This window comes from Ursus arctos, chromosome Y (assembly GCF_023065955.2).
Source record: "Ursus arctos isolate Adak ecotype North America chromosome Y, UrsArc2.0, whole genome shotgun sequence".
Lineage (NCBI taxonomy): Eukaryota > Metazoa > Chordata > Mammalia > Carnivora > Ursidae > Ursus > Ursus arctos.
Window position 1 is genome coordinate 25,933,162 of NC_079874.1, and position 26,448 is coordinate 25,959,609.

Sequence of the window (26,448 nt, forward strand, 5' to 3'; positions counted from 1 at the left end):
GTACGTGCTACAAAGAGCCCACATCGCTGTGAGTGGACCTTTAGAGATGCTTCTGAAGAGGACTCGGACAAGAAAGAGGCGAGCTGGAGACAGAGCCGCCATCTTCTCAGTGACTCCCTAAGGGCCTGTGAGCAGAATGGTGGTAGGACTATGGACAGTAACGCCATTCTCATGAGGTCTCAGAAACGAGGACAAGGTCTTGGACACTGGAGGAAAGGCCCTCCCTGCTATGAGGTATCAATGAAGGCTCCTGGTACTTTCTGGAAGGTACAACTTGTCAGAGTAAAAATGGGTATTTGATGAGGCCTCATTCTAAGCAGAGTGTTGAAGGAGCTGCCTAGTTTCTCTTGACTGTTTATGTGAAATGCAAGAAGAGAGAAAATGACTTAAAGATGGACTTGATTATCAAAAGTGAGGTAGAGCTTAAAGATTTGGACCATTCTCCGCCTGTCCTTATTGAAAAGAGTAACAGCGTCTTTAGAACAGAACTGGAAGGTGTGGCCAAACGGACACCTTAAGGGGAATGCTGTCAGCTATCTAAAGAGAAGCGAGGACTATTGTCCAAGACAATGGAAGTATGACCCTGAGGCACTGCACAGATCCTCAGGGCTGCTCCTCTCCTGAGAAGCCCAGAGTATAAGGGCAACGTAGACACACTCACTTCTCCCTGGACAGTCCTTCCCCGCTCGGAGCCACAGCAGTAGGGCCACTGTGGAGACCCCAGACAAGAGGCAAGTTCTGGGGAACTTGTGGCAGGACACTCAGAGGTGGGGCCCCACCCCTGCGCAGCAAAGCTTCAGAACCCGGACCCTGCCACCACGGGCCTGCAGGACGGGACATCAAGCCAAAGAGGATTATCCTCAAGCCTTAAGGTCTAATGGCATTTGCGCCCTTGGGTTTCAGACTTGCTCTGAACATGTTACCTCTTTTTGCTTTCCTGTTTCTCCCTTTTGGAATGGGAATGTCTATCCTGTGCCTTCTCACCACATATTTTAGAAGCACATGACATGATCTCACAGGTTCACAGCTGGAGAACAGATTGCCTCAGGATGAATGGTACCTCGAGTCTCACCCAGTTGATTGAGATGATATTTAGGTGAGACTTGGAACTTTAAACTTTGAGTTGATGCTAGAACAAATTGAGACCTTTTTTTTGGCTGTTGGGAAGGACTGGATATATTGTGCATGCAAGAAGGACATGAATTTGGGGGACCCAAGGTTGGAATGCTATGTTTTGAATGTTTCTGTCACCAAAATTCGGGTTGACCCTAACCCCCATGAGATGGTATTAGCAGGTGGTGCCTTTGGGAAGTGATTAGGTTATGAAGGCAGAATACTCACGAATGGGAAGAGTGCCCCCTTATAAAGCGACCCAGAGAACACTCTTGCCCCTTTGGCCACAAGAGGACACAGTGAGAAGATGGGAAGTGGGCTCTCACCAGACACGAGATTTGCAGGTGCTCTGTTCTTGCACTTTGCAGCCCCTAGAACTGTGATAAATGTCTGCTGTTAAGTCACCCAGTTTGTAGTATGTTGTTACAGCAGCCTGCATAAGACGAAGATGCTCAGGGCTGTTGGTGGTGGTATCCTCCCCCTCCCCCCCATTCTCTATATACCACTACAAGACAGGCATGTGGTCTTTGGATACTACTTTGTCCAGAATTTACTCATGCCAAGTCCGCCCCTGCTCCCCAGTAGCGACTGAGCCAAAAGAGGGTGACACATGTGATATATGCTACCGTACAAGTAGGAGATGATCCCCAGATGGAAGAAACCTTTATAGACTTAGACCAGAGCCCCAAGAGGCCCCCTCCTCCCAATGCTTTGCATTTTGTTCTCCACAACCAGAGAGATTCATTTTGGATACCACACTCTTTTTTTTTTTTTTTTTTTTTTTTTTTTTTTTTTTTGCGGTGAGTTGAGGGGCAGATGAAATGTTCCCGAGGAGGATGAAATCCACTGATCATTCATGGCTGTGGGTCGGTTGTTGTCAACAGATCAACCTCAAATTGAGATCCTATTTTGCAAAGGCAGACGGTACTTTGGTACTGGAAGAGCCTAGCACTTCTGTTCGGTGGAGCGTGGATGGGATTGTTGGCACAATTTCTCAGTGCCTTGGATTCTTCATAAGTTGGAATCCACACTGAGCCACCTACCGCACAAACTGTCATGAAGACCACGTGTGTGGAAGGGCGTCCTCAGGTCCTCTTGAGTACCCACCGGCTCAGGGTCTTGGACCTTCTGACTCTTCTCCCATGTGCCATGGGTGTGTGGCAAGTCCTTTACTCGCGAGCCCCTTTACACAGTATCCCCTGAAGTCTGGGCTGTTTTTCTTCCCAAGGAAACGTGCCGTCAGGAAATCCAAGCACATTTTAATCTGAGCCTTCAGCAAAGTGTGATGAGGGAGGTAAATCCTTTGTTTATAAGACACTCGTATGTCACTAGCACAGCTGAGCAGAAATGATTTTGAAATTAACCATGCTGAGGAACGGCGCTGTTGGCCACTTGTCTGAATTAGGATCCGTCATTGAATTCTTCATGTTTAAAACCGATGGACATATGTGGTCTGAGCTGGTCTCTCGACCCAAGTGAATGCTCGCTGATCTATATTCCCAGGAAAGCTTTCGTGCAGAACCACGTCCCTTGGGGGATGAACGAGCCTGTCTCCATTGCTACCATGTCCTAGATTTCTGCACACGTGGCGAGAATGCTCTTAGAGCAAGATCTTCTCACATGTAGCCTTCTGAAGGTGAAATAAGGCCTGAATTTAAGATTGGTCATTATCTTGGGAAGACTGGGGAAGATAAATTTGAATCTGTCTTTGAATTTCAACTACACCAGCAGGCTCTGAATAAACAGCCAGATCCTCATTAAACCCCACAGCAAACTCTAGGCATAAATGGAACTTGTTGGGAATGTATTCTCTAAGGGAGCCAGGCCACATAATTTCCTAAACACCCCTTTTCTATAAAATGTGAAATGAAAAGAGCTAGTCAGAACGTGTATTGAATATGCACTTGGCAGTGTTGGTACAGTTGCTGCAGGAAGTCACTGTTATTTTTATCGTTGTATATTTAGTAAGAATGAGACAGAAAGCAAACCAATGTTTGCACCTACGTCCATTGCTTAAAGTGCTGGGCCCTGCGATGGGCCGCGAATGGCAAGACCCTGATTTCTGCGTCAGTGTTGTCAACCATGATGCCCCTGATATTTGGGGGTCCTCTACTTCTCTGTGGTGGTACGACCTGTGCACTACAGCGTGTTTACAAGGCTCTCTGGGCTCTACCCACCAGATGCCAGTAGTACCCCCGCCCCCCAGACACAGCTGTGACACACAGTACTGTCTCCACACATCGCGAAACAAAAACACCCCCTGCCCTTGATGAGAACCTCTGCACTCCATGTATTGCGATTTACTGGTGAGAAAAATCTCACTGGGAAAACAACACAGCAAGACAGGCAGGAGGACACATTTAGGTCTACTGTCTTATCAAGTGGCCTGAGAATGTCTGCGTTTGTCTCTTTCCTTAGAAAACCCTCTTTGCCTCCAATAAAATGGCAGGAAGCGGACCGTGAATAAGAAAAGCTACTTCGGTCCTAACTGTGGAAGCTAATTTCCCCACGAAACTTAGTTTGATATACAAATCAGCAGCACGTATAAAAGGGAAGTGCGGTATGACAGAATAGATACATTGACTGAGAGCAGTGGCAGGCATTTTCCTGTTGGATGAGCTCTTCCTATCAGCGAGGGGGGTTTGTACTGTTCTTATCTGTAGGAAAGTAATTGAGGAGTATTTTTCAACCAAACACTGCAAAAGAGTTCAAGCATTAACTTGTGAACTTCACATTATACTCTGACACATGGGGGAAAAAACACATAATTCTGATTCTAATGGTAGTGATTTTTTTTTTTTTTTTTTTGGAGGGCAGATCTAATTGTGCGGCGTACTGAAATAAATTGTTATATGTACAGAGTGTCTTTGATTCTTTAAAGAGCGTTAAGTACGGCAATTGCACAATATGTGTGCTATCCACAAACTGTTCCAGTTATCGCTACAGTGCAATGTTGCATTTTGCCAAATAACTTCACTAAATAGCCACAGTGTGCCTGCAAAACATACCTAGAGTGTGTAATTGTTTCTTTGGAGGGGTAGTCAATTGATGACGGAGCCAAATTTAGTTAGGGGGAATGCAGTGCCTGTAACGGCGAACAGCCTTTCTCTGAAAAACCCCTGACTGCTGATATTTTGGGGCCTAGAAGGTTGGTTTCTGTCCTGTCGTCCCCCGCGGGCTTGGGAAGTGATCTCCCACAAATCCAGAGACCACGCTCACTCCTGCTTTGCTCCTTTGTACGCTAGGTGTGCCAAACGTCACGGCACACCATTCTGTCCAGCCGCCCATTTCAAGAGGAATGCCTAAGGACACGCCTGTCTACACTCACTCTTCTTTGTCGACGGTTCACAAGTCTCGCACAAGATTGCCATCGTACTTTGGTTTGATGCCCTGCTATTGACATCTTGCAATTCTTTTTTTCTTTTTTAAAGATTTTTTTAATTTATTTATTCGACAGAGATAGAGACAGCCAGCGAGAGAGGGAACACAAGCAGGGGGAGTGGGAGAGGAAGAATCAGGCTCATAGCAGACGAGCCTGATGTGGGGCTCGATCCCAGATCGCCAGGATCACGCCCTGAGCCGAAGGCAGACGCTTAACTGCTGTGCCACCCAGGCGCCCCATGATATCTTGCAATTCTTAACACCTGTATTTCATTTTGCACCGGGCACACAAATTATGTAGCTGCTTCTGGCACCAAGCAACAGCTTGGGACAGCACGGATGTGTGACCTGTGTCACTCTCTTCCCTCATTCCTGCTGGAGTCCTTGCATTGTGCTGTGACGTCACCGAGTTTGCTACCACACAAATCTGATGCCCCAGGTGCTTCTGGGCCCCCTGTCAAGAGCCCAGTGCTGTGAGGGCAGTTACAAGCAGGACCGCTCTCTCTGTCATCGACATGCCCCCAACAACATGGCAGAATCCTCGTTTCTCCCACTGTTCAGACTGGCAGGGAAGCTCCAGGGGGCCTCCATTCCCACCATGGGGAAGGGGAGATCACGACAGTCATCTGTCCAGTATGAGCCCTGAGAAGGACTGGCTGACTATGCAGGAAACAGACTGCTCTCCCGTTAGCCTCTTCGGGCAGTGAGCAGCCAGGAGGAGCTGCTGCAGAGGAAAGTGGGTGCCAACTTGCAGGTGCAGGATGGAGACATACATGCATTCCAGCTGTGTCAGGTGACAACCCAGAGAGGACTCTTCCTGTAGAAAGTGCATTTGCTGGAGTCCGGATCTATTATTTTTTCAGTTTGGAATAAATTGGCCTTTGAGAGCTAACCTCAGAAAACATACCTGTAGTACTGTTTCTTTGGGGGAAATGCCCTCTGAGTTCTAAATAATTATACATGGGTGATTTACAAAACAGTTTGGGGGCCATAATCCATTTCTGAATAATATATGCCCCCCCAATCTCATGAAATTTCAATAAACAGCTGTAGCGTCTTTGCTTACTAGTTGAAAGATTAGATCCTCAATATTCAGTGTCTAATGCTGTATCTTTCCAAATAGAATAGGAGGGATTTGGAAACTATACTGGAAAATAAAACATGTACATCTCAGAAAGGTTGCCACTGCCCGGCTTCTTCCGTTGGGTTGCTGTTTTAAATGGCAATCTTTTTTCACTTTTTCAAAGAAAGGTAAGGGATAATTGGTGCCCCTACCTGCCACTGTCTCATTACGTATCTAGACCATGTTGCTAACGCATGAAATGTGTTGCTCCCCTTAGCAACATCCTGGTGACAAATTAGAACACCCCCGAAGCTGCAGACCAGTCTCCCCTGTAAGAACCAGAGGGGCTCGTGCCTCTGAAAACTAAGAGTGCAACTTTCTTTTCTTTTCTTTTTTTTCTTTAAAAAGAAAACTCTACCGCCAACGTGGGCCTCAAACTCATGACCCCAAGATCAAGGGTCACAGGCTCTACGCACTGAGCCAGCCCGGCATCACAGGGGTGCGACTTTAGAATGATTTTTACAGTATATGAGAGAGCACTGTAAATAATTTATGAGCACATACTCAAGAATTGAGACCTACCTGGAGATCCATGTTGTAATGACTTGGTCGTCTACAGTTAAAATCCCGATGTTACTCAGGTGAAGTCCACGGATTCACAGAACATTGAATTGTTCATATCTCTTCAAGGTCTTTTCAGATATCAGAAGTGTTATCTTCTATTCAACGGTGTCCTGTGTGCACCTGACATAGATGGAACTCATTTCATTCTTTATAGTAAATGTCATTATTTTTTGAAAGATTTCACATTTGATAGTAAATTTATCAAATCTGTGGCATGCGTGCTAATGCCTACGTTTACGAGCTGTTTCTTTATGTTATTCCTCTAGGTTCTGTTGGCCAGCAGCTTCGTGCCCGTGTACGCAGGACTGAAACCAGTGGAATACAAAGGGCAGGTAACGTTCTCATCACTGATGAATTCTCCGTACTTCCAGCAGTAATATGTTTCCTTTGAAGGATCCAATTTTGTAATTATTCGGGTGGTTGCAAATCAGTTTATATGATTTGTTTCATAAATAGTTTTGTTTGTAACAGAAAAAAGAAAAAATCAAGTACAGGGGCCCTGGCACGTTACTGTCAAGATCTTCAGATTCAGAATGACTGAGATACTCCTTTTTTCATCTGATTAAAAACCTCATCCCTTTTGTTAAAAAAAAGAGTAAAGGACTTCAAAAAATAAAGTCCTCTTTACAGCTGCTTCTATAAGCAGACCTATGCTGTCAGGTGGGAAAAGGCATCAGGATGCCACACACCCGCCCTTGCCCAGCCAAAGCTGGAGCACTGCCCCCCGTGCCCCACACAGGAGCCCCTGACCCGGGAGCAAGGCCCTCTTCTCCCAGGCCCTTCACGTACCCAAGTGTTTGTCAGGCAGTCTGCGTTCCAGGAGAGCTCTCTTCACGTGGGGCTGACACTCAAGGCAGGAGGCGGGTTCTGGGAGAGAAAGGGAGACGTGAGCACCCAGCAGTCTGGTCTCAGTCAGCACTATGGGGAGGTATTTTTAAAGATTTTATTTGAGAAAGGAGGAAAGAGTGAGAGAGCACAACCTTGAGTCAGCGGGAGAGGCAGGAGGAGAAGCAGGCTTCCCTCTGAGCAGGGAGCCCGATGCAGAGCTCAATCCCAGAACCCTAGGATCATGACCCGAGCTGCAGGCAGACCGTCTACCGACTAAGCCCCCCAGGCGCCCCTATGGGAAGGTACCTGAGCCAGCTCCTTTCTGCATTCTGCACCATGGCTGCATTCAGTGTTCATCATCCTACCCTCTTCGGCTCCTCCACACAGACACACACTTTATGATCAAATACACAATCTATTTAACACATACCAGAGAGATACATTTTATAATCAAATACAGGCTGTACTTAACACATACCAGAGATATATATTTGTAATCAAATGCAGTATCTTTTTAATACACATAAGAGATATGTATTTATAAGGGATACACTATCTGACACATCCCAGAAGTATGCATTTTAAAATCAAATGCACTATCTCCTTAAACGAACAGAGGTCTGTATTTATAATCACATACGACATCTACTTAACACATACTAAACATACATATTGTATAATCAAATACGGTATCTTTTTTAAAGATTTTATTAATTTTGGTGAGAGAGAAAGAGAGAGAGCCCGCATGAGCAGGGGCAGAGGCAGAGGGAGAAACAGACCCTGGGACCGTGACCTGAGCCAAAGGCAGATGCTTAACTGACTGAGCCACCCAGGGGCCCTCAAATACAGTATCTATATAACACCCAAGACCAGGCACATACTCACGGATGAATAAATGCCATTCATTTCATTTGTTTCATATATACCTAATATGTATTTATTCCTAAGTGTGTAATGAAAAATGTTTTGTATCTGTCATTCATTCATTCATTCATACATTCACTCACTCACTTTGAGGGCCCAGCACGATACCTGTACAGAAGGAATGCATTTTTATAAATCTCTTACCTAATATGATTGGGAACCTCGCTGAGTTCTCATGGTTTCTTCTTTGAGCTCTCCTGGCCTTCCCAATCCTTTGCTTCCTGTACAGTCTTGGGCCCAAGTGGATCCGCCCCAGGATGGCGGTCTAAAGGGACAGATGAGGAGAGCAAGGGCCAGAGAGGTTAAGTAGCTGGGAAGCCATGTAGATACTAAGACACAGAGCCTAAGACAGACCATTATTCTGACTTGAACGCTACTGATTAGCCATATGAGTACGGTACATACAGAAAGCTAACACCCTCCTTGTGACTGCTTAGAAATAAAATATACATTCTTGTTAAGAGCAACATAAAATGATTTAAACATCAGCTTATGGAAAGCAGGGTTTGTTCCCCCTATCGTTCATACTGTCTCTCAGAGCTAACAGGTATTTGGTGCCCAAGGACTGTGAGCTATGTTGTCATCTGAAATTTTATTTGAAAGGTACTGTAGTCTAAATTAATTAGTTTAAAGTCCGTTAAGAACCTTTTCCCTCTTACTGTAGAAGTTAATATTTATCTTTAGCTGTAAATTTTGAATACAGATGCTATCAAAATCAACTCTATTTTAGGAACGTTAACTTTATAATCATCTGAAATGTAATGATTTTACTTCAAAGCTTGAATTTATAATAGACAATGATAGAAATGGCTAAATGGGAAACAATGGTAAGGTCTTTTAGAGATTATGTATTATGAAAGAGGGTTTCAGGAATCCAGAATCATCAGAATTGCCTATTTTTTTTTTTTTTTAAGATTTTATTTATTTGACACAGAGAGAGAGACAGCTAGCGAGAGAGGGAACACAGGCAGGGGGAGTGGGAAAGGAAGAAGCAGGCTCCCAGCAGAGGAGCCTGATGTGGGGCTCGATCCCAGAATGCCAGGATCACGCCCTGAGCTGAAGGTAGACGCTTAATGACTGAGCCATCCAGGCGCCCCCAGAATTGCCAATCTGATCAATGATTAAGAGGTGGTGACTGAGCAGGCAGGATGTAGATACAGCATGTGATGGTAAGGAGATAGGGACTTCAGAAAGGGAGCATGGGATCAAGGTGACAGTAGAGCTGAGTCCCAGAGCCCTGTGATCTCTAAGACTATGCTAAACACTTCCCTATTGAAGTATTAGTAAGAGTATCACGAAAGAGGTGCAGGTGGAACAGGCTTCTAGTTTTCTTGCACCATGAATTTTTCTCTCCTTCCTTACAACGGAGTCACGGCCATTAGCTGGACTTGGAGCAGCGTGTTTAAAAGGCCACATTTCCCAACTTCCCTTGTAGCTAGGTGTGACTACACATTTAAGTGCTGGCCAGAGAGATAAGCTGAATTACAGTGGGACTTACCTTTGTTGACTTCCTGCTGCCCAGAACTTAGTTGTGATGGCTGGAATTGTAGCAGCTGTTGTGGATCATGAGGTCAGAAATCACAGGCTGGAGATTGTCACAGAGTGAGCTGGAAAGACCTCGGCCCTGAGTGATTTAGGGAGGCCACCCGTACCACTCCATCGTGCATTTTCTTTTTCCCAGAAAAGGAAGTAAAACTTGTGCTATGATTGTTTTCTGTCAGCTGCAACAGAAGAGATTACTACATGGTATTTTATAGATGAGGATGTGCAGATGCCAAGATGTTCAATTTACTTCCCTGAGGTCCTTCCCTGAGGTCATGTAGCTAGTAAGGGGGCAGCTTTCCCAGGATGATCTCCAATGTTTGTGTCTCTACTGTGCCTCTTGCCCCACTTTGCTTAGTGCATTCCTTTAAAAAAAAAAAAAAATCTCAAGTTTATTTCCCTCCATCCCCATTCCCACTTCTTGGGTTTGTGACCTGACAACTAGCAATGGTTACAGGGGTCAGCTGTTCTCAGCTGAGTTTCCCATTATATGACTGAGCACTTGGACGTGAATGCGGAAACACAGCCACAGCTCAACGGCAGGGAATGCAGCCCCCGAGCTGTGAGAGCGATGGAGACCAGCACTGAGGCCCGTGACCTTGGGCAGGAGGACAGGTCTTGCTGATTACCCATGTCTGTGCAGAGCAGATACATGATAACTACTTAATTTTAATGCTTTCTGAAAGCACTCGGTTTTCCCTGGTGGTTTACTGGTGTCCACAAAGAGGAGACGGCATGTGCCTGAGGACGGACAGAGCCCTCGGAGACCTTTTCCATGGATGCAGACCCGGAAGGACATGGCAGCGTTGCTCTGTGCTCAACATGGACTCTCCATCAGCCTGATGGCCTCCCACAGGTTTAGAGGGTTTCTAGGCCAAGTTATTTTCCAGAATCGTTCCATTTTCAGGGAAATGTGAACTCTGCTTCAAACGCAGTGTTTTGCTGTGGGTGTGAGCTTTTGCTAGGATTTAAATTACAAAAACATTTCCATCCTGCTGAAAACACCTCTCCTGTTGTAGGTTTTCATGTTTTCATAGAACTCGCGTCTTGACTGGTGTGTTTGCTGTGGTGGTTTCTCTGAAGTGACGGAGGTCCTGTCGGCAGTGAGGGCAAAGGGAACTGAGGCTGACTTGCATTGGGGCCGTCGAGCCATGGGACGCAGAGCAGTGCCCGTGTGGTGGAGGCCAAGAAGGGCCACGTGCCCACTCTGCTCCTCCCACTCCCGTGGCACGTACAGACCTTGGTCCACATCTGCTAGAACCTATTTATCGAACATACTGGATTTTATTAATATTTCTTTGTGGACCTAATATTTTTATTTTTAAAATCAATTATTAGTCACTTAAAAGTGTCAGACTTCCGTAACACTAAAGATTAACTTGACAAGACAGTACATTTCCTTCCTCACCTGTCTACCAGCTGTTTGAAGGGGTATGACCTCTACTTCCTTTAACTTAAGTTAAAAAAAAACAAAAAAACAAAAACAAGTTCTTGTAGCTTTTACTAGCTTCATGTTATAAGACCATTTTTAGTACCCTGTTTATGGCAGGTCGTCATTAACAGCTGAATACTTGAATGAAAGAATGCAAACATACTGAAGGTCAGGCTTGTATTTCTTACTGATGAACGTTCCGTCCATATGTATGGCCTCTGGACATGCATACCGTCAGGCCACGTTTTCACAGGTCCTTGCCATCAGTTTGAAACAAAACCGAGCATTTCCAAGAGCAGCTCTTAACTATCTGTTTTGTTTTGTTTTTTAAGAGATGGCTTTATCATTGATAAGTGACGTAAATGTCAGAATAGCAGAATAAGAACATCTCTAGAGCTGATAAATGCAGATCACAAGAAAAGCTGCGGGATTTTAGGGTTTTGTTTTGTTTTTTGGTCTGAAATAGAATTTCGGTAATATTTTGTTATATAGAGAATATTTAACATTGACTTATTCTGGTCTGTTGAGCATTTTGCAAGGTTATGGATTATTCATTCTTTCATTATTGACATATTTGTGGGAAAGAGAACTATGGAATACTCTGTTACTATGTATTTATATGAAATGATTGCTACAGACCTTAGGCGTCTAATTCTTCATGATTTAGATGTTTCACATGGATATGTGGCTCAGTCCCATGAGAGCCGGCTAGATTCGGCTGGATGCGAAGCTGCTTATCAATTCACAGTTAATCTGAAAGACAAGATCTTAGTTTTCAGCAACATTCTAAAATGTTTTGAATTGTCTGTTTGAAAAGTTACATTAGTCCTCCAGGGAATATTTCTGATGTAACACTCAGTGTTTTCTCAAAATTGAGTATCATTTTTTAATGAAAAATTAGAAATTCAAAAATGAAGTCAACAATGTACCAATAATCTTGAGTAAAATAGTAGCAGGGTTGTTCAACCTCTTCTTAAACTTTTTATTTATTTTAAGCTGTCTCCCTTGTATTAAGGAAAGCTCATCTATCTCTCCTCCCCTCCTGTGTTTCTTCACTTCGAATGGGAGATTCTGACCTATCTCCTTGTCTCTCTGTCTCTCCTCCATTTTGAGAATCAAGGACCAAGAATGTTCTGTTGGACATAACTATTTTTCCTCTATATCATACAAGACATGTTTGCAAACACAGAGTGATTCTTCAGACTACACTTACCGCCCCAGGCCCCGCCTCCCCCACCCTGCAGGAAACAGTTCTGATCTCCATGGCTGTTCTACAGTGTGGGAGAAGGAAGAGTGCCAGTGAGAAGACCAGCTGTACCCCTTCTGCTTGCATGCTCCACAGCAGGGGTTGGCAGGTATTTTCCGAAAAGCATCCGGTAGGAAATACTTCTGGCATGCTGGGACAAATAGTCTCTGTTGACACAGCTACTCAAGTTTGCTGGCATAGTGGAAAAGCAGCACAGCAATACGTAACTGAAAGGACACGGCTATATGCCAATAAAACTTTATTAAAAAAGCAGGTGGTGGGCCGCACTTTGCCAACCTATAACCTAGACACCAAGCAATCCTGCAAGCCTCAATTTCCTTTTCTGTAAAGTGAGAAAACTGGTTGTACTAGCATGACCTTCCTATCTGCTAGCATTCTCGTAGAGATTAAACTAGGTAAGATGGGAGAGGTTGAAACCATTAGGCCCTGTGCCATGGTACTTATAATAATTATAGCTTTCAACATCTCCTCCATTCTCCTGACAAACTACTTTGTACTCACTTCCTTTCTGAACAAAACACTGAAGATATTTCAGCCCTGCATCAAGTCTTTCTCACGAACATACGTATCTCAGTGTCCGCCACGAGTCCGGGCACACGCTAGATGCCCTGAAATACTCCCAGAATGAATTCATAGGCCCTTACAGTAGAGATTACTTCCCTAGGTTTTTCTTTAAGAAGGTTTTCCCCTTTAGCTACGTAACAAGACTTGCCTGAATTCATAACCCTCGGGGCATGTCCATCGCATGTTCCCAGAGCACATCCACGTGCAAGGCAGAATCTGACAAGTCCTGACACGTGCATAAGCTGGCCTGTTTGCATGTGACAGTTCCCACTGTCCCTTTAGACGTGATATGAGACCATCAGGGGAAGAACCAGCACGGTTTGGTTTCCTCCCTGCAGAAGATGCTGGAATCACAGAAGCTCAAGATGGTAGTTACCAGCTTACAGAATGCTGCCCACAGCGTGGGAGGAGGAGATGGCTTGCAGGAGACTGTAGCAAACAGCCAGAGACTCCATGGACAGCAGCATTTAAAACGCAGACTTTTACACTAGAGCACACTAGATAGGAAATATTTCCACTTTGAGTTTGGGGTGGAGGGATGTTTCCTGCTGTCACTGTTGTTTCTAGAGCTTTTGCTAGAATCAGCATGCCTGCATGGATGTGTGGCTTTGGGGAACGATACAGCAGGTCCTGAGCATAAATCAGGAGTCGGATGCACCGTGCTTGGAGTGTCTGCACTGGTATCGAGTTGTGGTTATAGAGGAGCTGGTCATGGTGCAAATTTAATCAAGGCATTTGATAAGCTATACGCTCTCCACCGTCATTTATCCAATCTTAGAATAAGCTAACAAGAGTGAAGAGAATTTGGAGAAGGACTTTTCAGTTCCCGGAAACAGCAGTCATTAACCCTCTGGTAAATTAGAACACTCTGCGATGTGATGAGCCAGACTGCCCTTCATTTCCTTAAGCTGAGGGAGTCAGATGAGCTCGTATGACACACGGTACATACTTTTAATTTCCCTTGATGAAAACTGCACAGATTGTTACATCACTGGTGATCTACTCTATTGAGAATATGAACGATCATTTTGGAAGGTTTTCTTTTTTTTCTTCCTTTCTAGGTATTAACATATTCCAGAAATCCGTATCCATGCCCAAAGCAACCAGAAAAACAAAACAAAACAAAAGGAAGTTCTGGGACAGGAAGGCACGGGAGCAGATACTTTGGGGCCTTCTCACTGCAAATCTCCCTTATTTTAAACTGTTTATATAAACGTGCACAGACACATGGGAACATGGGTGTGTTAAACACACACAAACACATATGAATACGCGTCTATATGATACATAGAATGGAATTACATGATAATGTGTGTTATGTTCTTTTAAAAAGAACGACAATATGCAAGTTATGCAGATCAGTTTCATTATACTCTAATCTACTTCTGTTTTCTCCAAGACCAAAATGCAATCCCCTCAAATTTTCAACACCCTTTCACTTTTTCATGTATTTACATTTATTCTCTCTGGGGCAGGGACGTAGCGGCTGGCCAAAGCCACTGTAAACACTGCAGGACTGATCACTCAGTCATTAGCGTTAGCAACAAAAATGAGTGAAAAAGACACTTAAAAACACAAGAGACACCTTAGAACAGAATGAATGTATGTTTTAGGCAAGGTCAGGGCATTTGATACGAACCCGCTTCTCCCTCCTCCCTCTGCCTTTGGGCTGAACAGAACAGCTGTGGTTTTCCTACATGCATTCCAAATGTTCAGGGGAAACTTAGTATAACAGAATTCTCCACTAAAGCTGCTTTTGTGGGCTTCTCAACCATTATCAGACTTTGTTTTTTTCCCTGTCAACTGAAGGATATTTCCAATCACAGATACAGCTTGGAGGATTTGTACTTTAGTTCTGTGTGTGTCTTCGTGTATCGTGAGAGCTGATGATGTCAATACTGTCCATTCAAAAGATGCTTGACACTCTTTTGCATTGAAATGGATAGCTAAGGAATATCATCGTCCTGTTTCTTTAGTTGTCCTTTTTCACCACAACTGTTCAGGAGCCTCTAAGAAGGTTTTCTTACCAGCTCTGTCCATCTTTCTCCTCTGGGTATGGGTCTGCAAACACAGAACCTCTTCTGAGTTCACTGGGCTTTGCTTTTTTAATGTAGTACTTCCCGTTCTTTGTGGCTTTGAAACCTCCTGTCTTAAACACAGGAGCCACTTTGGAAATAGCAGGATTTCTGGCTGTTTGGCGTACTTTTAAGGTTGCTACAGAAAATGCCAGTTTCTAGTGTTGGTAATAAAAATGGAATGTCCCGTGGTGGTAGATGGTTTACTCAGTATCAACAGTAAACGTGGCTTTCCACTTTGATTCAATGATGAACCCCAACCTTATTACATGTCTTCTTGTGTATGCACTGTTGTCATAAACATTTAGGTACATCTTATGTATAATAATCTAGTTAAAGCTTTGAAAGAACTGGAGAGGGGGTCCTGGGTGTCTCAGTTAGTTGGGTGTCTTCCTTCAACTCAGGTCAGGATCTCAGAGTCCTGGGAGCGAGTCCTGCATCAGGCTCCCTGCTCCAAGGGGGGCTTGCTTCTCCCTCTGCCTCTACCTCCCTCTGTTTCTGTGTCACGAATAAATAAATAAAATCTTAAAAAAAAAAAATAACCAACTGAAGAGCCTTCCCAATTCTGTGAGGTTCTCATTATATGGGTAAATGATAGGTGTACAAAGGTTTATACAAACATCACCAATCCGATTGGTGATGATAAATCGTAATTTAAGAGCATTTGCAGGACATGGATTCTATTGGAAGGAAAGAGTCCTATTGAAAACTCTGTGCTCATCTTCCAGTGGGAGGTATGTCATTGACATGTGCTGACAAGGGGTGTTTCTTTCCACAGAAGTGGGTAGATGGAGGCCTCACGAACAGCCTTCCCATTCTGCCTGTAGGCCGGACGGTGACCATCTCACCCTTCAGTGGACGACTGGATATCTCCCCGCAGGACAAAGGGCAGCTGGATCTCCACGTTAATATCGCCAATCAGGACATAATGGTGAGTCAGAGGTTCCGTTATATTTGAAGATAACCACCTAAAAACTGCCACATGCTTCCAACAAACTAGTATCTGACCCCACACGTCCACAGTGCCCAGGCTGAGAAACCCTCAGCTACTCTCCAGCTGAAGTTAAACCTTTAAAGTTCGATTTTCTCAAACTCATGTTTTAAAATCACCATTTGCATCCATGGTAAGAAATCTTAGGTTACACTTACCTGTACGGTAATGTCCTATAGCTTCCATTTGTTTTGTTCTAGTTGTCCGTGGCAAACCTGGTGAGGCTTCACCAAGCCCTTTTCCCACCACGCAGGACGGAAATGGAATCACTGTATCGACATGGCTTTGATGACGCCATGAAGTTTTTACTCAAAGAAAATTGGTTTGAATAGAATGCTTACAAGTTTATAATGCAAAACAGACTTCATACTTGTTTTTTTTCATTTTTGTCCATATAGTTGCTGATGGAGGTTTCTAATGAAATCATTTAAAAAAAAAAAACCTATCAGGATTCTCTATGACGAGTTTTTGTAATATTTGTGTTTATTATTACTGTGTAAGGAAATGAGAGGTATTTTATGAGGCAACGTCACTGAGAAGGATGCACACAGGTCATGAGAAGTCCTTTTCAGAGAGCAGTCATGTCCTTTGGAGAATGTAGAAGGGTAAGCAATTTGGGTAAACTACGGAAAGTTGAAAATGGAGGCCTGCCACGTAGGCTTTCTTCCTACACGGAATGTGACTGCATGCTTTTCATGTGAAACATGCGTGTCTGCCTGGCGTACCAGTCACCCCGGGGTGGAGACACAGTTTGGCTTCTCATAGGCGGATGTGATTGTGCCTGGTGAGGACACAGAGTGGCTGGGACATGACAGCCCAGAAGCCCGGCAGGTTCAGACACTCACTAGGTTTTCCTTATTCTTCAGTAGAGGTTTATTCCCTCCCTCCCCCACCTTCCTCCTCTTAAACCCCAGCCCCCTCACCCCCGCTAACATGATTATCAGGCTGTTGTGATGCTTCCCTGTTGTAAACCCTAAGCTCTCATTAAGACTTCTGTCTCTTTCTCCATATCTCTCTCTTTCACCCTATGTCTTGGTCTCTCTCTCTCTCTCTCCTCCAGCGCCGTACGTCAGCAGACGTTTAGCCATTAGCGTAGGTACTGGATACATCTCCTCTAGGAACCTAGAAAATATACCACTACGTGTGAAGAACCAAGTCACCAAGCAGCCCAGTAACTAAGACGTCAATCCAAAGTACTCATTCATCTAGTATTTTAAGGCACGTTGTACTGGTTCAGCTCTTGCATTTCTGAGCAGCAGTCCTATCACTTTGAGGATTGGAATGTGGGTTGATACTAATTCGTGGACACTGTCTCAAGTCTTAAATCTGTTTTTATGGGGCTTTGCCAAGCATAAACTCTTAATTACTAAGAGGCACTTAGAAACAAACCAGTTTCATTGCTTGTCTTTAATTGTTATGCACTTCTCTTTTAACATTTGAAACCATTCTTTAAATCAGTTTTATGGCTCTTAAAAGCTCCAAATACACACTTTTTAGCACATAACCACCAACGATTGCCTCTTTTCTTATGAGTTATACACAGACTCATGATAGGGTAGTGATACTCCTTGGGGTATATATTTCTTGTTAGGTAGTTCAATCTTAACACATTCTTTTATATATGACATGAACATTTTCCATTAGTTTCACATCTGTCTGTTCACTAGATTTCCCCCCTTTTATCATTTCATGTGACTATCCTACTTGTATGATATTTCAATGCATTCTTTATGGATGCCTGCCCTGAGCAAAAACAAATGTTGGCATGTTAGACATGTAAGGTGCGGTACCAACTACTTACATCTTTGACCACGTTGGTGGACAAAACTTGCCTTGAAAACCACAGTAAGCTCATGGACAGGTGAGCGTGCCGTGCAGCCATGTTCTCCCATGAGGGAAAAGGGGCAGTATACTGCGGGGTCTAGTTTCTACAAGCCAGGGGTGCTGGTCCGAGTTCTCGAGCGGGGCGGGTCACAATGCATGCTCTGTGGTGCTCAGAATGTGTCCTCATGCATCTCTACTGATGGAAACCAGGCACTCCCAGCAGACCCAGATCCTGATAGGTTTGCGGGGTAATTACTGTGATTGTCAGCCTGATATGTTCCCTGTCCCCTGTGGGGGCAGTTTCCTAATGCCTTTGAATCTGTCATTTAAAATTTCATTAGTCTTTCTCTTCTTCTTTTCAGTAACACTCTTTACTTTGTAACTATGGTAACCCCGTTTCCATTGACAATTAGAGAAACTAGATTTGGTTTTGAAGTTAAATAATGCTCTAAAGGAGCAAGTAGTATATTAAAACCAAACCAAACCTCTGTTACATTGTGGTTTCCCAATATTGGACGTATTGTGTGTGTAGCAGAAGCTTGCAAAGAAACAGCCGTATGGCTCTGGGCATTGAATAGGAGTCTAAACAGACAAGGGCACTTATAATGGGCAGATTTCAGTTGTTCTGCTCTTAATTTTTTTTTCTCCTGATGGTTAAAACAGATACATATAACAACTTTCCCCCTTTTTATATTTGTAAATATTAATCACAGAAAGTTTTTGGATCCAGTCCCTTAATTTTATAGTTGAGGAACCAATAATTAAGGAAGTTCACGGTTTTGAGGGCTTTTTGCCTACGCTCTATCTTCACTATAGCAAAATAAAATTGGAAAGTTGCAGTAATTATCCCCATAACTCAAAGTGGGAGGAAAAGCAATCTCTAAAGGCCACAAAAAGTGGACACATTTTTAAACAACAACAATAATAATTACTAACGATTAGCTGCAATTACTGATAATTTCTAGTAATTATTATTAATTACAGTTATTATTATTATTTGCAGATCGACAGTTCAGTTGGGCTGAACTCACCATGTAATTACTCACTTTGCCCTTAGTTTGACCTCTGGTGACACAACTGAAGCCTTGGCTTACTCCATGCTAATACATATATTTATGTATTCCTGACATTTGTCCCTTCGGTCTAATTCCTCATGCACTTGACTGACTTACAGAGGGGCACACGTAGGATTCAGACAGTATTTCCGAATATACATCCCTGCACTCCTTACAAGAATAGCATCTCCAACTTAACCCGGGAATAAGGTAACGTCACGTGGTCAGAACCACGCATGTGGACAAGCGACCTTAAACGTACATCTGTATGCAGGCATGCACATACCTGAAGTGCATGGCATGTACGTCTGAACCGTGCAGACGTGAAGCGTTTACTTACTGATTCTTTCATTTACTTACTGTGAATTTTTCATTTACCTACCGTGTTTACAAATGTCCTTTAAGCTGTATACAGTCAAATTCACTTTCGTGGGCGGACCAAGGAAAGCGCCGACCGCTGTACCGTCCACATATGGAAAGCCACAAAGTTCCAGCCAGTGCAGGAACATAGCCCTCTCCTGATGGGTTTCTTGGCTTTGCCGTATGATCTTGCAGCTGTGGGCAAGCTCATGGCTGCCGCGTCCCCCCTGGCTCAAAGGCTGGGGTCTGTAGGCTGGGAAGGTTCGTGCATTTAGACATGTGCTCAGTCCCATCCTGAGAAGTGCAGGTCAGATGACATGCTCTACCTCCAAAGACTGGGATTAAGCCATACAAAGCTTCTCTAGGATGTACGTGTGAGCTCCTGCCTTCATGCAGCGCATTCGATCAACTAGGAAATGGAGATGCAAGAAATTCAGGCCACACCAGCAGTGCGAAAGGGCCAGGAAGCTTGAGGGGTGTGCAAGGTTGCTGCCTTGCCGTTGGTCACAAAGTGAGTAGAGCCCATAGAGACATACTGGTATCCACTGGTGACCACAGAGACGTACTGGTATCCACTGCTAGCCAAGATCAGAGCTCCACCATCACCCCCAACCCATCACTCACCTGGGAAGAGAAGAGAAACCCTAGTTGAGAGGCTGAGGGATGACACCTGTTCCAATCCAGAAGTCCCTTCGGGAAAGGGGAAAATTTGCCCAAAGAGTGATAGCTCCCTGGGCTTGCTTACATGGGGGACACTTTGGCAATGGGCACCCTTCCCAGTGCCCCCAAAGGTAGCTCCTGGCAAGGCTGTGGAGCTGGGAGATGGAGCTGTGCTGAGCAGCCTGAAGCAGATGCACGTGACTTCAAACCCAAGGCAGTTAGCAGTGCTGATCCCCCCTAAAGCGGGAGGGGATGTGCTTCACTTTGCTATTTCTGATTGCTCCTTCCACTAGCTGAACAGAATCATGGCAATGTTACTGTCCGTATCAAGATGTGCTAGACCCTTTGGGCTGCTAGAACACAACACCAGACACTGGATGGCATCTAGACAACAGGAATTTACTTCTCACGGTTCCAGAGGCTGCAAGTCCCAGGTGAAGACACAGCAGGTTTGGTGTCTGCTGAAGACCAGCTTCCTGGTTCAGAGACAGCCATGTTCCCGCCATGTGCTCACAAGGCAGAAGGGGTGAGGGAGCACTTTGGGGTCTCATTAACTAGTGCCCTTCGGTCTGGACCATGTGTCTTCAGTTTCTTACAGTTTGGACCATGTTATCCAGTCTTTGACTTCACGGCACTGGGAGTATCACTGGGAGTTTGGAAGATTATGGGTCCTTTCCCCTATTTGTTTCCTAGGATGGCCATAAATAGAACCACAAACTGGTTGGCTTAAAACAGCAGAAACTTACTCTTTCACGGGTTCAGGAGGCCAGAATCCAGAAATTAAGGTGTTGGCCAGCTTGGTTACTTCTGGAGGCTTAAAGAAATCTCTGCTCCATGCCTCCCTCCCAACGTCCGGTGGCTGGTGGCAGTCTTCGTCATTTCTTGGCTGTGGCAGCATCATTCCAACACTGCTTGTCTTCACATGGACTTCCTCCCTGTGCATGTGTCTGCTTATGTTCCCATAAGGATGCCAGTCTTTGCACTGAGGGACCACCCTAAATCCAGGACAATCTCCGCTTGACATTCTCAATGAATGATATCTGCAAAGACCTATTTCCATGCGAGGTCACATTCTGAGATTCTGGATGGACATGACGTTGGGGAGTCACTATTCCACCCATCAGAGTTATTTTATAGGATTTCCCTGTTTAGGTTTATCTCATATTTCCTCATGATTGGCAAGAAAAACACAGATGTAATGCTACCTTTGTTCTCATGGCGTGTAATCACGTTGGCATGGATTGGCCCATGACACAACCTGGGTTAAACAGACGTCCGCCAGGCTTTTCCCCTATAAAGTTATTCTACCCCCTTTTATAACTAATACATATCTGTGCACAAGCATTTTTAAAATCTTATAAATACCTGCTTCTTCGTCAAGCTGTCCATTTGTTTATGTACGTGTGGACCCATGGTTTCCTCTTTTATTCAATGGATTATAATCTGCTACTATCATGGTTTATTTTGATGCCCAGATTGGCCTGTTTGGTCACTGGGAACCTAGTTTGGCCGACACCTGTGTCATCATCCTTTGTCAGATCCTCGTCATCCGTCGAGCAATTCCTTGCTTTCCACAACAAGATTCTCTAGGCTTCTCTTCTACTTTCTCTTCCTCAGCTCTGGAATCCGCCATTGCTGCAAGTGTTTTAATCCCTTGTGGTAGAAAATGGTATCTATTTACAGTGGGAAAAAAGAGCAAAACCATTTTCCTTTGGAGTTGTGTCTTGCACACCCAAATCCTCAACAGTTGAGGAATGAATGACTCCACACCTCGACAAACAAGATAATCAGCTAAAAAATATGGCGAGAAGTATTCATGTAAAAGTTGACCATAATATATGAAAATAGTACTTTTATACTAGCAGAACTTCAGAAGTGGAACAGTGCATTCGCAATAGCAAAACAATGCAAATCATCTAAAAAATGTGCAAGGGGCGCGTGGGTGGCTGTCAGTGAAGCGTCTGATTCTTATTTTGTCTCAGGTCTTGATCTCAGGGTGGAGAGATGGAGTGCCTGCGGCAGGCTCCATGCTCAGTGGGGAGGCTGCTTGTCCCTCTGCCCCTCCCCCTCCACTCCTGACCCTGCTCCCACTCTTTCTCTCAAATAAATAAATAAATAAATAAATAAATAAATAAAATCCTTAAAAAAATTAAAATGTGCAAGAAACCTGAAAACTCTACAAATTTACCTACTTATGTGATCATACAGAATAATGTTTCAGAATGGGAACATCAAATTCTGGGCGGTGTCTACTCTCTTCATATTAAGCCACAAACATTGCAAATTTGTTTCACACCCCCAATGTTTATGTTTTCAAAATGTGACAAATGGATGTTAAAGTTCAGCTTGCAGAAGGAAGGCTCAATGACAGCCAAGAAAGGTTAAGTAATTTTGTAACCTTAACTTTCTTAATTTCTTTGGAGAATTTTTTTCCCTAATGTCTTTCGTCCACTTTTCCAAGGAGGCATTAGAGATGTTTTTTATTGAAGGGAAGCCAAATAGAGGTCATTTTTTAGGACAGTTAATTGTTGAAAGCTGTCATTGCATGTGAAGGAAACCCAATTCAAATGACCTTAATCCAAAGAGAAATACAAGAAAGACGATCGCCACCTTGTATGGCAAGGACTGTACCTTTGGTTGTATAATCCAGGCACATCTGTGCACCTGTTCAAATCACGTCTCCAGATACGATCTGGCTTTAAAACAGGTTCTCTCCAGACGGTGAGTAAGGTGGCTCCTCTCTGAGCAAAACTCATTATTTTACCATAGAAGTGTTCAAAGGGCATAGGGAGGGATTTTTTTTTTTTTTTTTAAATAGGCCTAACATAAAGTCCAAGAAAAAGTTCTGATTGGGTGCCTTTGGGTCACGTGCCGTCTCTGCCCTCCTGTGGGCTTCTGGTTGGGTATTCTGACAGTTCAGGCCTGGAGCCCAATGGGAAGAGAGAAATACTGAAGTATTTTTATTACTGGCTTTTAATGAAATTGACGTTTGCACAGTAATGCCATTAGAAGCTCTTCCTCCACGGAAGCCAGAGTTGTACAGTTTAATCGCAGGAGAGGTGCACTGTGTTGAGGTCAGCAGAGAAGGCCAGTAAGATATGGATGGAAAAACCATTGAACGTGACACCACAGGACTGTCAATCAGCGAGAGCCAGTATTTGTGGAGGGATGGCCTCATGAAACAAATATCGAGTTGGACAGTTAAAATAAATGATGTAGATAAGATGCTCATCTTTAGTTCTCAGGGCACGGCTTGCAAAGACATTTGTTAAGTCTTGGAGTGATGTTCCTTTAGGTTCCAGGATTTCAAACTGTGGTCTTGTAACCAATGCTGGGGCATCACTTGGGAACTTGTTAGAAATGCAGAAGCTCAGGCTTCATGCTCAACCTAATAAACAGAATCTGCATTTTTTTTTTAAGTGACATTACCAAATGATTCATTGAGTTTATACTGGTCAGATGGTATTTTCCACAGTAATGGGAAGAAGAAATTGTTCCGGGGGGGGGGGGGAACAATGGCAGATGGTACAGGCAATATTGCCGTATTTTATTGACAGATTTTCCCCCACGATGTTTGGTATTAAAGGGATGGAGAGAAGACCGTAAACGTGGAAGTTAGATGTGTGGATAAGACACTATTTTTGGTTGGGGACAGCTGGGAGACAGGGAAGGAAGAGGCAAGAGTATCTGTCAGCAAATGAGGAAGATCCAGCGCATGGGGAAAAGGAAGAGAGCATAGAGGGCATCCATATATCAAGCACATTTCCAGTGGAAGTTGGTAGAAGCCAGCTCAGAAGCGCTGGTGGAAAACCGAGGAGGAACTCCATCAGAAAAACAGGATCTTAAGGGGACTCGTTGGCTATGCCAAACGTTTCTGAGCCATTGAGAAAAGCAAGCAGGGCACTGGCTTTCATCTCAGAACAAAAGTCAGATCATTCTAGTTTAGAACAGCTGTGAAGAAAATGTGGGTCTGCCAGGCCAGCTCGGATCACTGAATCTACCATTTGTGAAACCAATCTGTGGTCTCTGTGGCTTTCTACCACAATTAAATAGCAGACACCTGGAGACAGAGACTAAGGATCCTAGTGGCAAAAAGTGGCATTTTATGGAGTGAAGGCTGCTAGGGTGGTAACAGAGAGACGCTCTGCTGTCAGGGCTGTCCTGGCTTTCGGTGCGTAGGATAATGGATTGGAAGAAAGGAGGCACTAGAGTCTGGTAGAGAAACATGGAAATGACACAGTTCCAAGTTATTTTCCATTTGATGCAAAATTCCATAAAACCTCCTGTACGCCTAAGACGGTAGTGTTGGTGTGCAAGTTTCTAAACTCACCAGAGAAAATTACCTTACCTTTGACATTAACAGAAAACAAACATCCAAATTCCATTACCGCATGAGGAAAGAGTCTGTTAATAAGGGATGGGAGGTTCTGCAGTAACTTATTTTAATGGTTGGTAGTGATATTTGTCTTTCTCCCTCCAATGGTAGAATGGCTTCAGTTCACTTAATAATTTAAAGTATAAGACTTTGCAAAAGTTTACGTTACCTTTGTACTATACCCGGATTTTGAAAAAATCTGCTTTTAAGTTCTATTAAATTAATTCTAAAGGTTTAAAGGGAGCCAATGGCAAATGTTTGCGAGTAAATTCAGTCTTGGGCTATCCTACTGTGGCAGAAGTTTTGTTCCTTGTCTCTTGTGCTCAACTATCACGTGTCGCCTGTTCTTCTCAGAATCAGCCAGGAAACACATCTTCCTCCAGTGGGAATACCACCAACTTCTCAAAGCCAATTCAGCAAACCTTCTTGCACTCACTCTCATTTTCTTTTCCTTCCTCCATGCTCAGATAGACAGAATGTCTCTCCCCTCTCATAGCCCAGAATTTGTGCATTGACCTTGTAGCCCCTCTTCTTTTTTCAAGGGGCCCTGGTGCATCATTTCTCTGCTCTCTCCCTCATCACTACTACCCTATCCCTTCCCTTTCATACTTACCCATGCTAACCGGCTTTGCTATCTCCCATATGAAACGTAACAAGCTCCCCTGGGCCCCAGTTCCCCAAGACACCACCCTGTCTCTCTGCTCATGTTTAGAGCCAAATTTCTCAAGTTGTACCACTGCTCACCTCTGTTGACTCACATCCTACCAAAGCTCCTCTTTGCTGGTCTGGCTTCTCTGTCCACCTCCATCCAGGTGTCTCCCGCTCAGATCTCAGAGAGCTGGGTGTTGACAAACACAGGGGGCAGTGTTCATTCCTGTCCCACACGCTGTCCGCAAGCATGCACACTCTCCGGTACTCTTCCTCCCTGGTCTCTGGCTGTGTTTCCCAAAGCCCAATGCCAGCGACTTCTTCTGCCCACCTCTCAGGTTGGGGCACGTCACAACACTTTGCAAGCCCCCACCGTTTCCCACTCCTTCCCAACGAGTGAGAGGTTCTTCATGTGCAACTGATCAGACGATGGCACCCAAGACCAAGCCATGGACAAGATACCCATCATATGACCCCCAGACCCATCTATCCAAGTGCCTGCTGAATACGTCCACTGGGTAGTCTCAGAAACGCCCTCAAACTAGACATGGCTTTCACTCATCTATCCGTCTCACCCCTCCCATCGTGCAGTCACAAGTGACCCTCAGTATGTTCTTCTTTCTCAGGTGGTATCCACAGGGTTAACATATACAGTCTTCAATTTTACCTGTTATCCTTTGACTTTTAATTCTTTCATCTTACGCTTTTAACAGCTGAATTCTATCACATCCTTCTCCTTCAATGGTGAACATCTCTATTAAGAATTAATTCCATGGGCACCTGGGTGGCTCAGTCATTATAGCATGCAACTCTTGATCTCGGGGCCATGTGTATGAGCTGCATGGTGGGGATAGAGATTATTTGGGGGAAAAATAATTAATTCTATTAATATACAACAAATGTTTCCATGGATGGTCTTCTTTGCTTCCTATTACTTGATTTAAATATTCTAAAACCACACATTTTCGAATAGTGATTATATCGTTCATATTTTTAGGAACTTATTTACCATATTCCAGATGCAATTCTTTCCTTAGTTTCAGCTTCCCTATCCCAGTAGTTATTTCTAGAATTTAATTTAAATCTCCATTTCTACTAGCTAGGAACAATGTGAGATATCGATGCCTCTGCCCTTTTTAATGTTGATAGATTCCTCATATCTAGAAGTTTAGGTGCCTGGAGAATACCACTATTTTTTATTTGAAACCCAGTTTATTTCTGTAGCATTCTTCTAAAGACCATATTTTATTTATATAACCAATAAAGCAAAAGCTTATTAAACAAAAAGAGTAGGTTTCTATAGACATTGAAACGTTGATTACACATCTAACGACATTTTCTAATCATTTAAATCAGAATCTGTTATGTCTGACTTTCTTAAATGCTTTAAGTGTCCTATGGAGCAGACACAATAAAGCACACGTACTATTGAATGTGTTGAATGGTGGACTGATTCACTTAGGATAATCAGATCGAAAGTACTAATAAATGTAACGGGTATTTCATTATTATCTATATTCTTATTCTACTATTATTAGACTTGTCTTTCCTGCGTTTCATCAATTTTAACAACTGTACACACTGTGTCAAATATTTCAATAATCTCACAACCTAACAGTAAAGATTTTTCATAGCGCACATGGTTGAAGGATCCGGTTTATCAACCAGTTTATTCCTGGAATAGGTCGTGAAAATTTTTTGTGTGTTCCCAGTTAATTTTCC

General features: G+C 43.8%; 1 protein-coding gene and 1 long non-coding RNA gene across 6 annotated transcripts in view; one reads left to right on the forward strand and one right to left on the reverse strand.

Annotated features, from left to right (window-relative positions):
* Nucleotides 1-26,448, forward strand: part of LOC113240758 (patatin-like phospholipase domain-containing protein 4) — a 51,796-nt gene that overhangs the window by 10,215 nt on the left and 15,133 nt on the right. For 3 of the 5 annotated variants that reach the window (XM_044391867.3, XM_044391868.3, XM_048213862.2), the window contains exons 5-6: nucleotides 6,448-6,513; nucleotides 15,592-15,744. In XM_044391867.3, coding sequence (XP_044247802.1) covers nucleotides 6,448-6,513; nucleotides 15,592-15,744 — 219 coding nt within the window. Of the gene's footprint in view, nucleotides 1-6,447; nucleotides 6,514-15,591; nucleotides 15,745-16,004; nucleotides 26,160-26,448 lie in introns of those variants that run through there. The other 2 variants (XM_026478170.4, XM_044391869.3) reach the window with 1 other exon arrangement.
* Nucleotides 4,527-19,135, reverse strand: LOC130544347 (uncharacterized). The gene is made up of 8 exons (XR_008960568.1): nucleotides 19,066-19,135; nucleotides 11,547-11,660; nucleotides 9,432-9,654; nucleotides 8,078-8,198; nucleotides 7,316-7,424; nucleotides 6,971-7,048; nucleotides 6,140-6,301; nucleotides 4,527-5,311 (listed from the first exon to the last, which is right to left on the reverse strand). It is a non-coding gene; the product is annotated as an uncharacterized LOC130544347 (long non-coding RNA).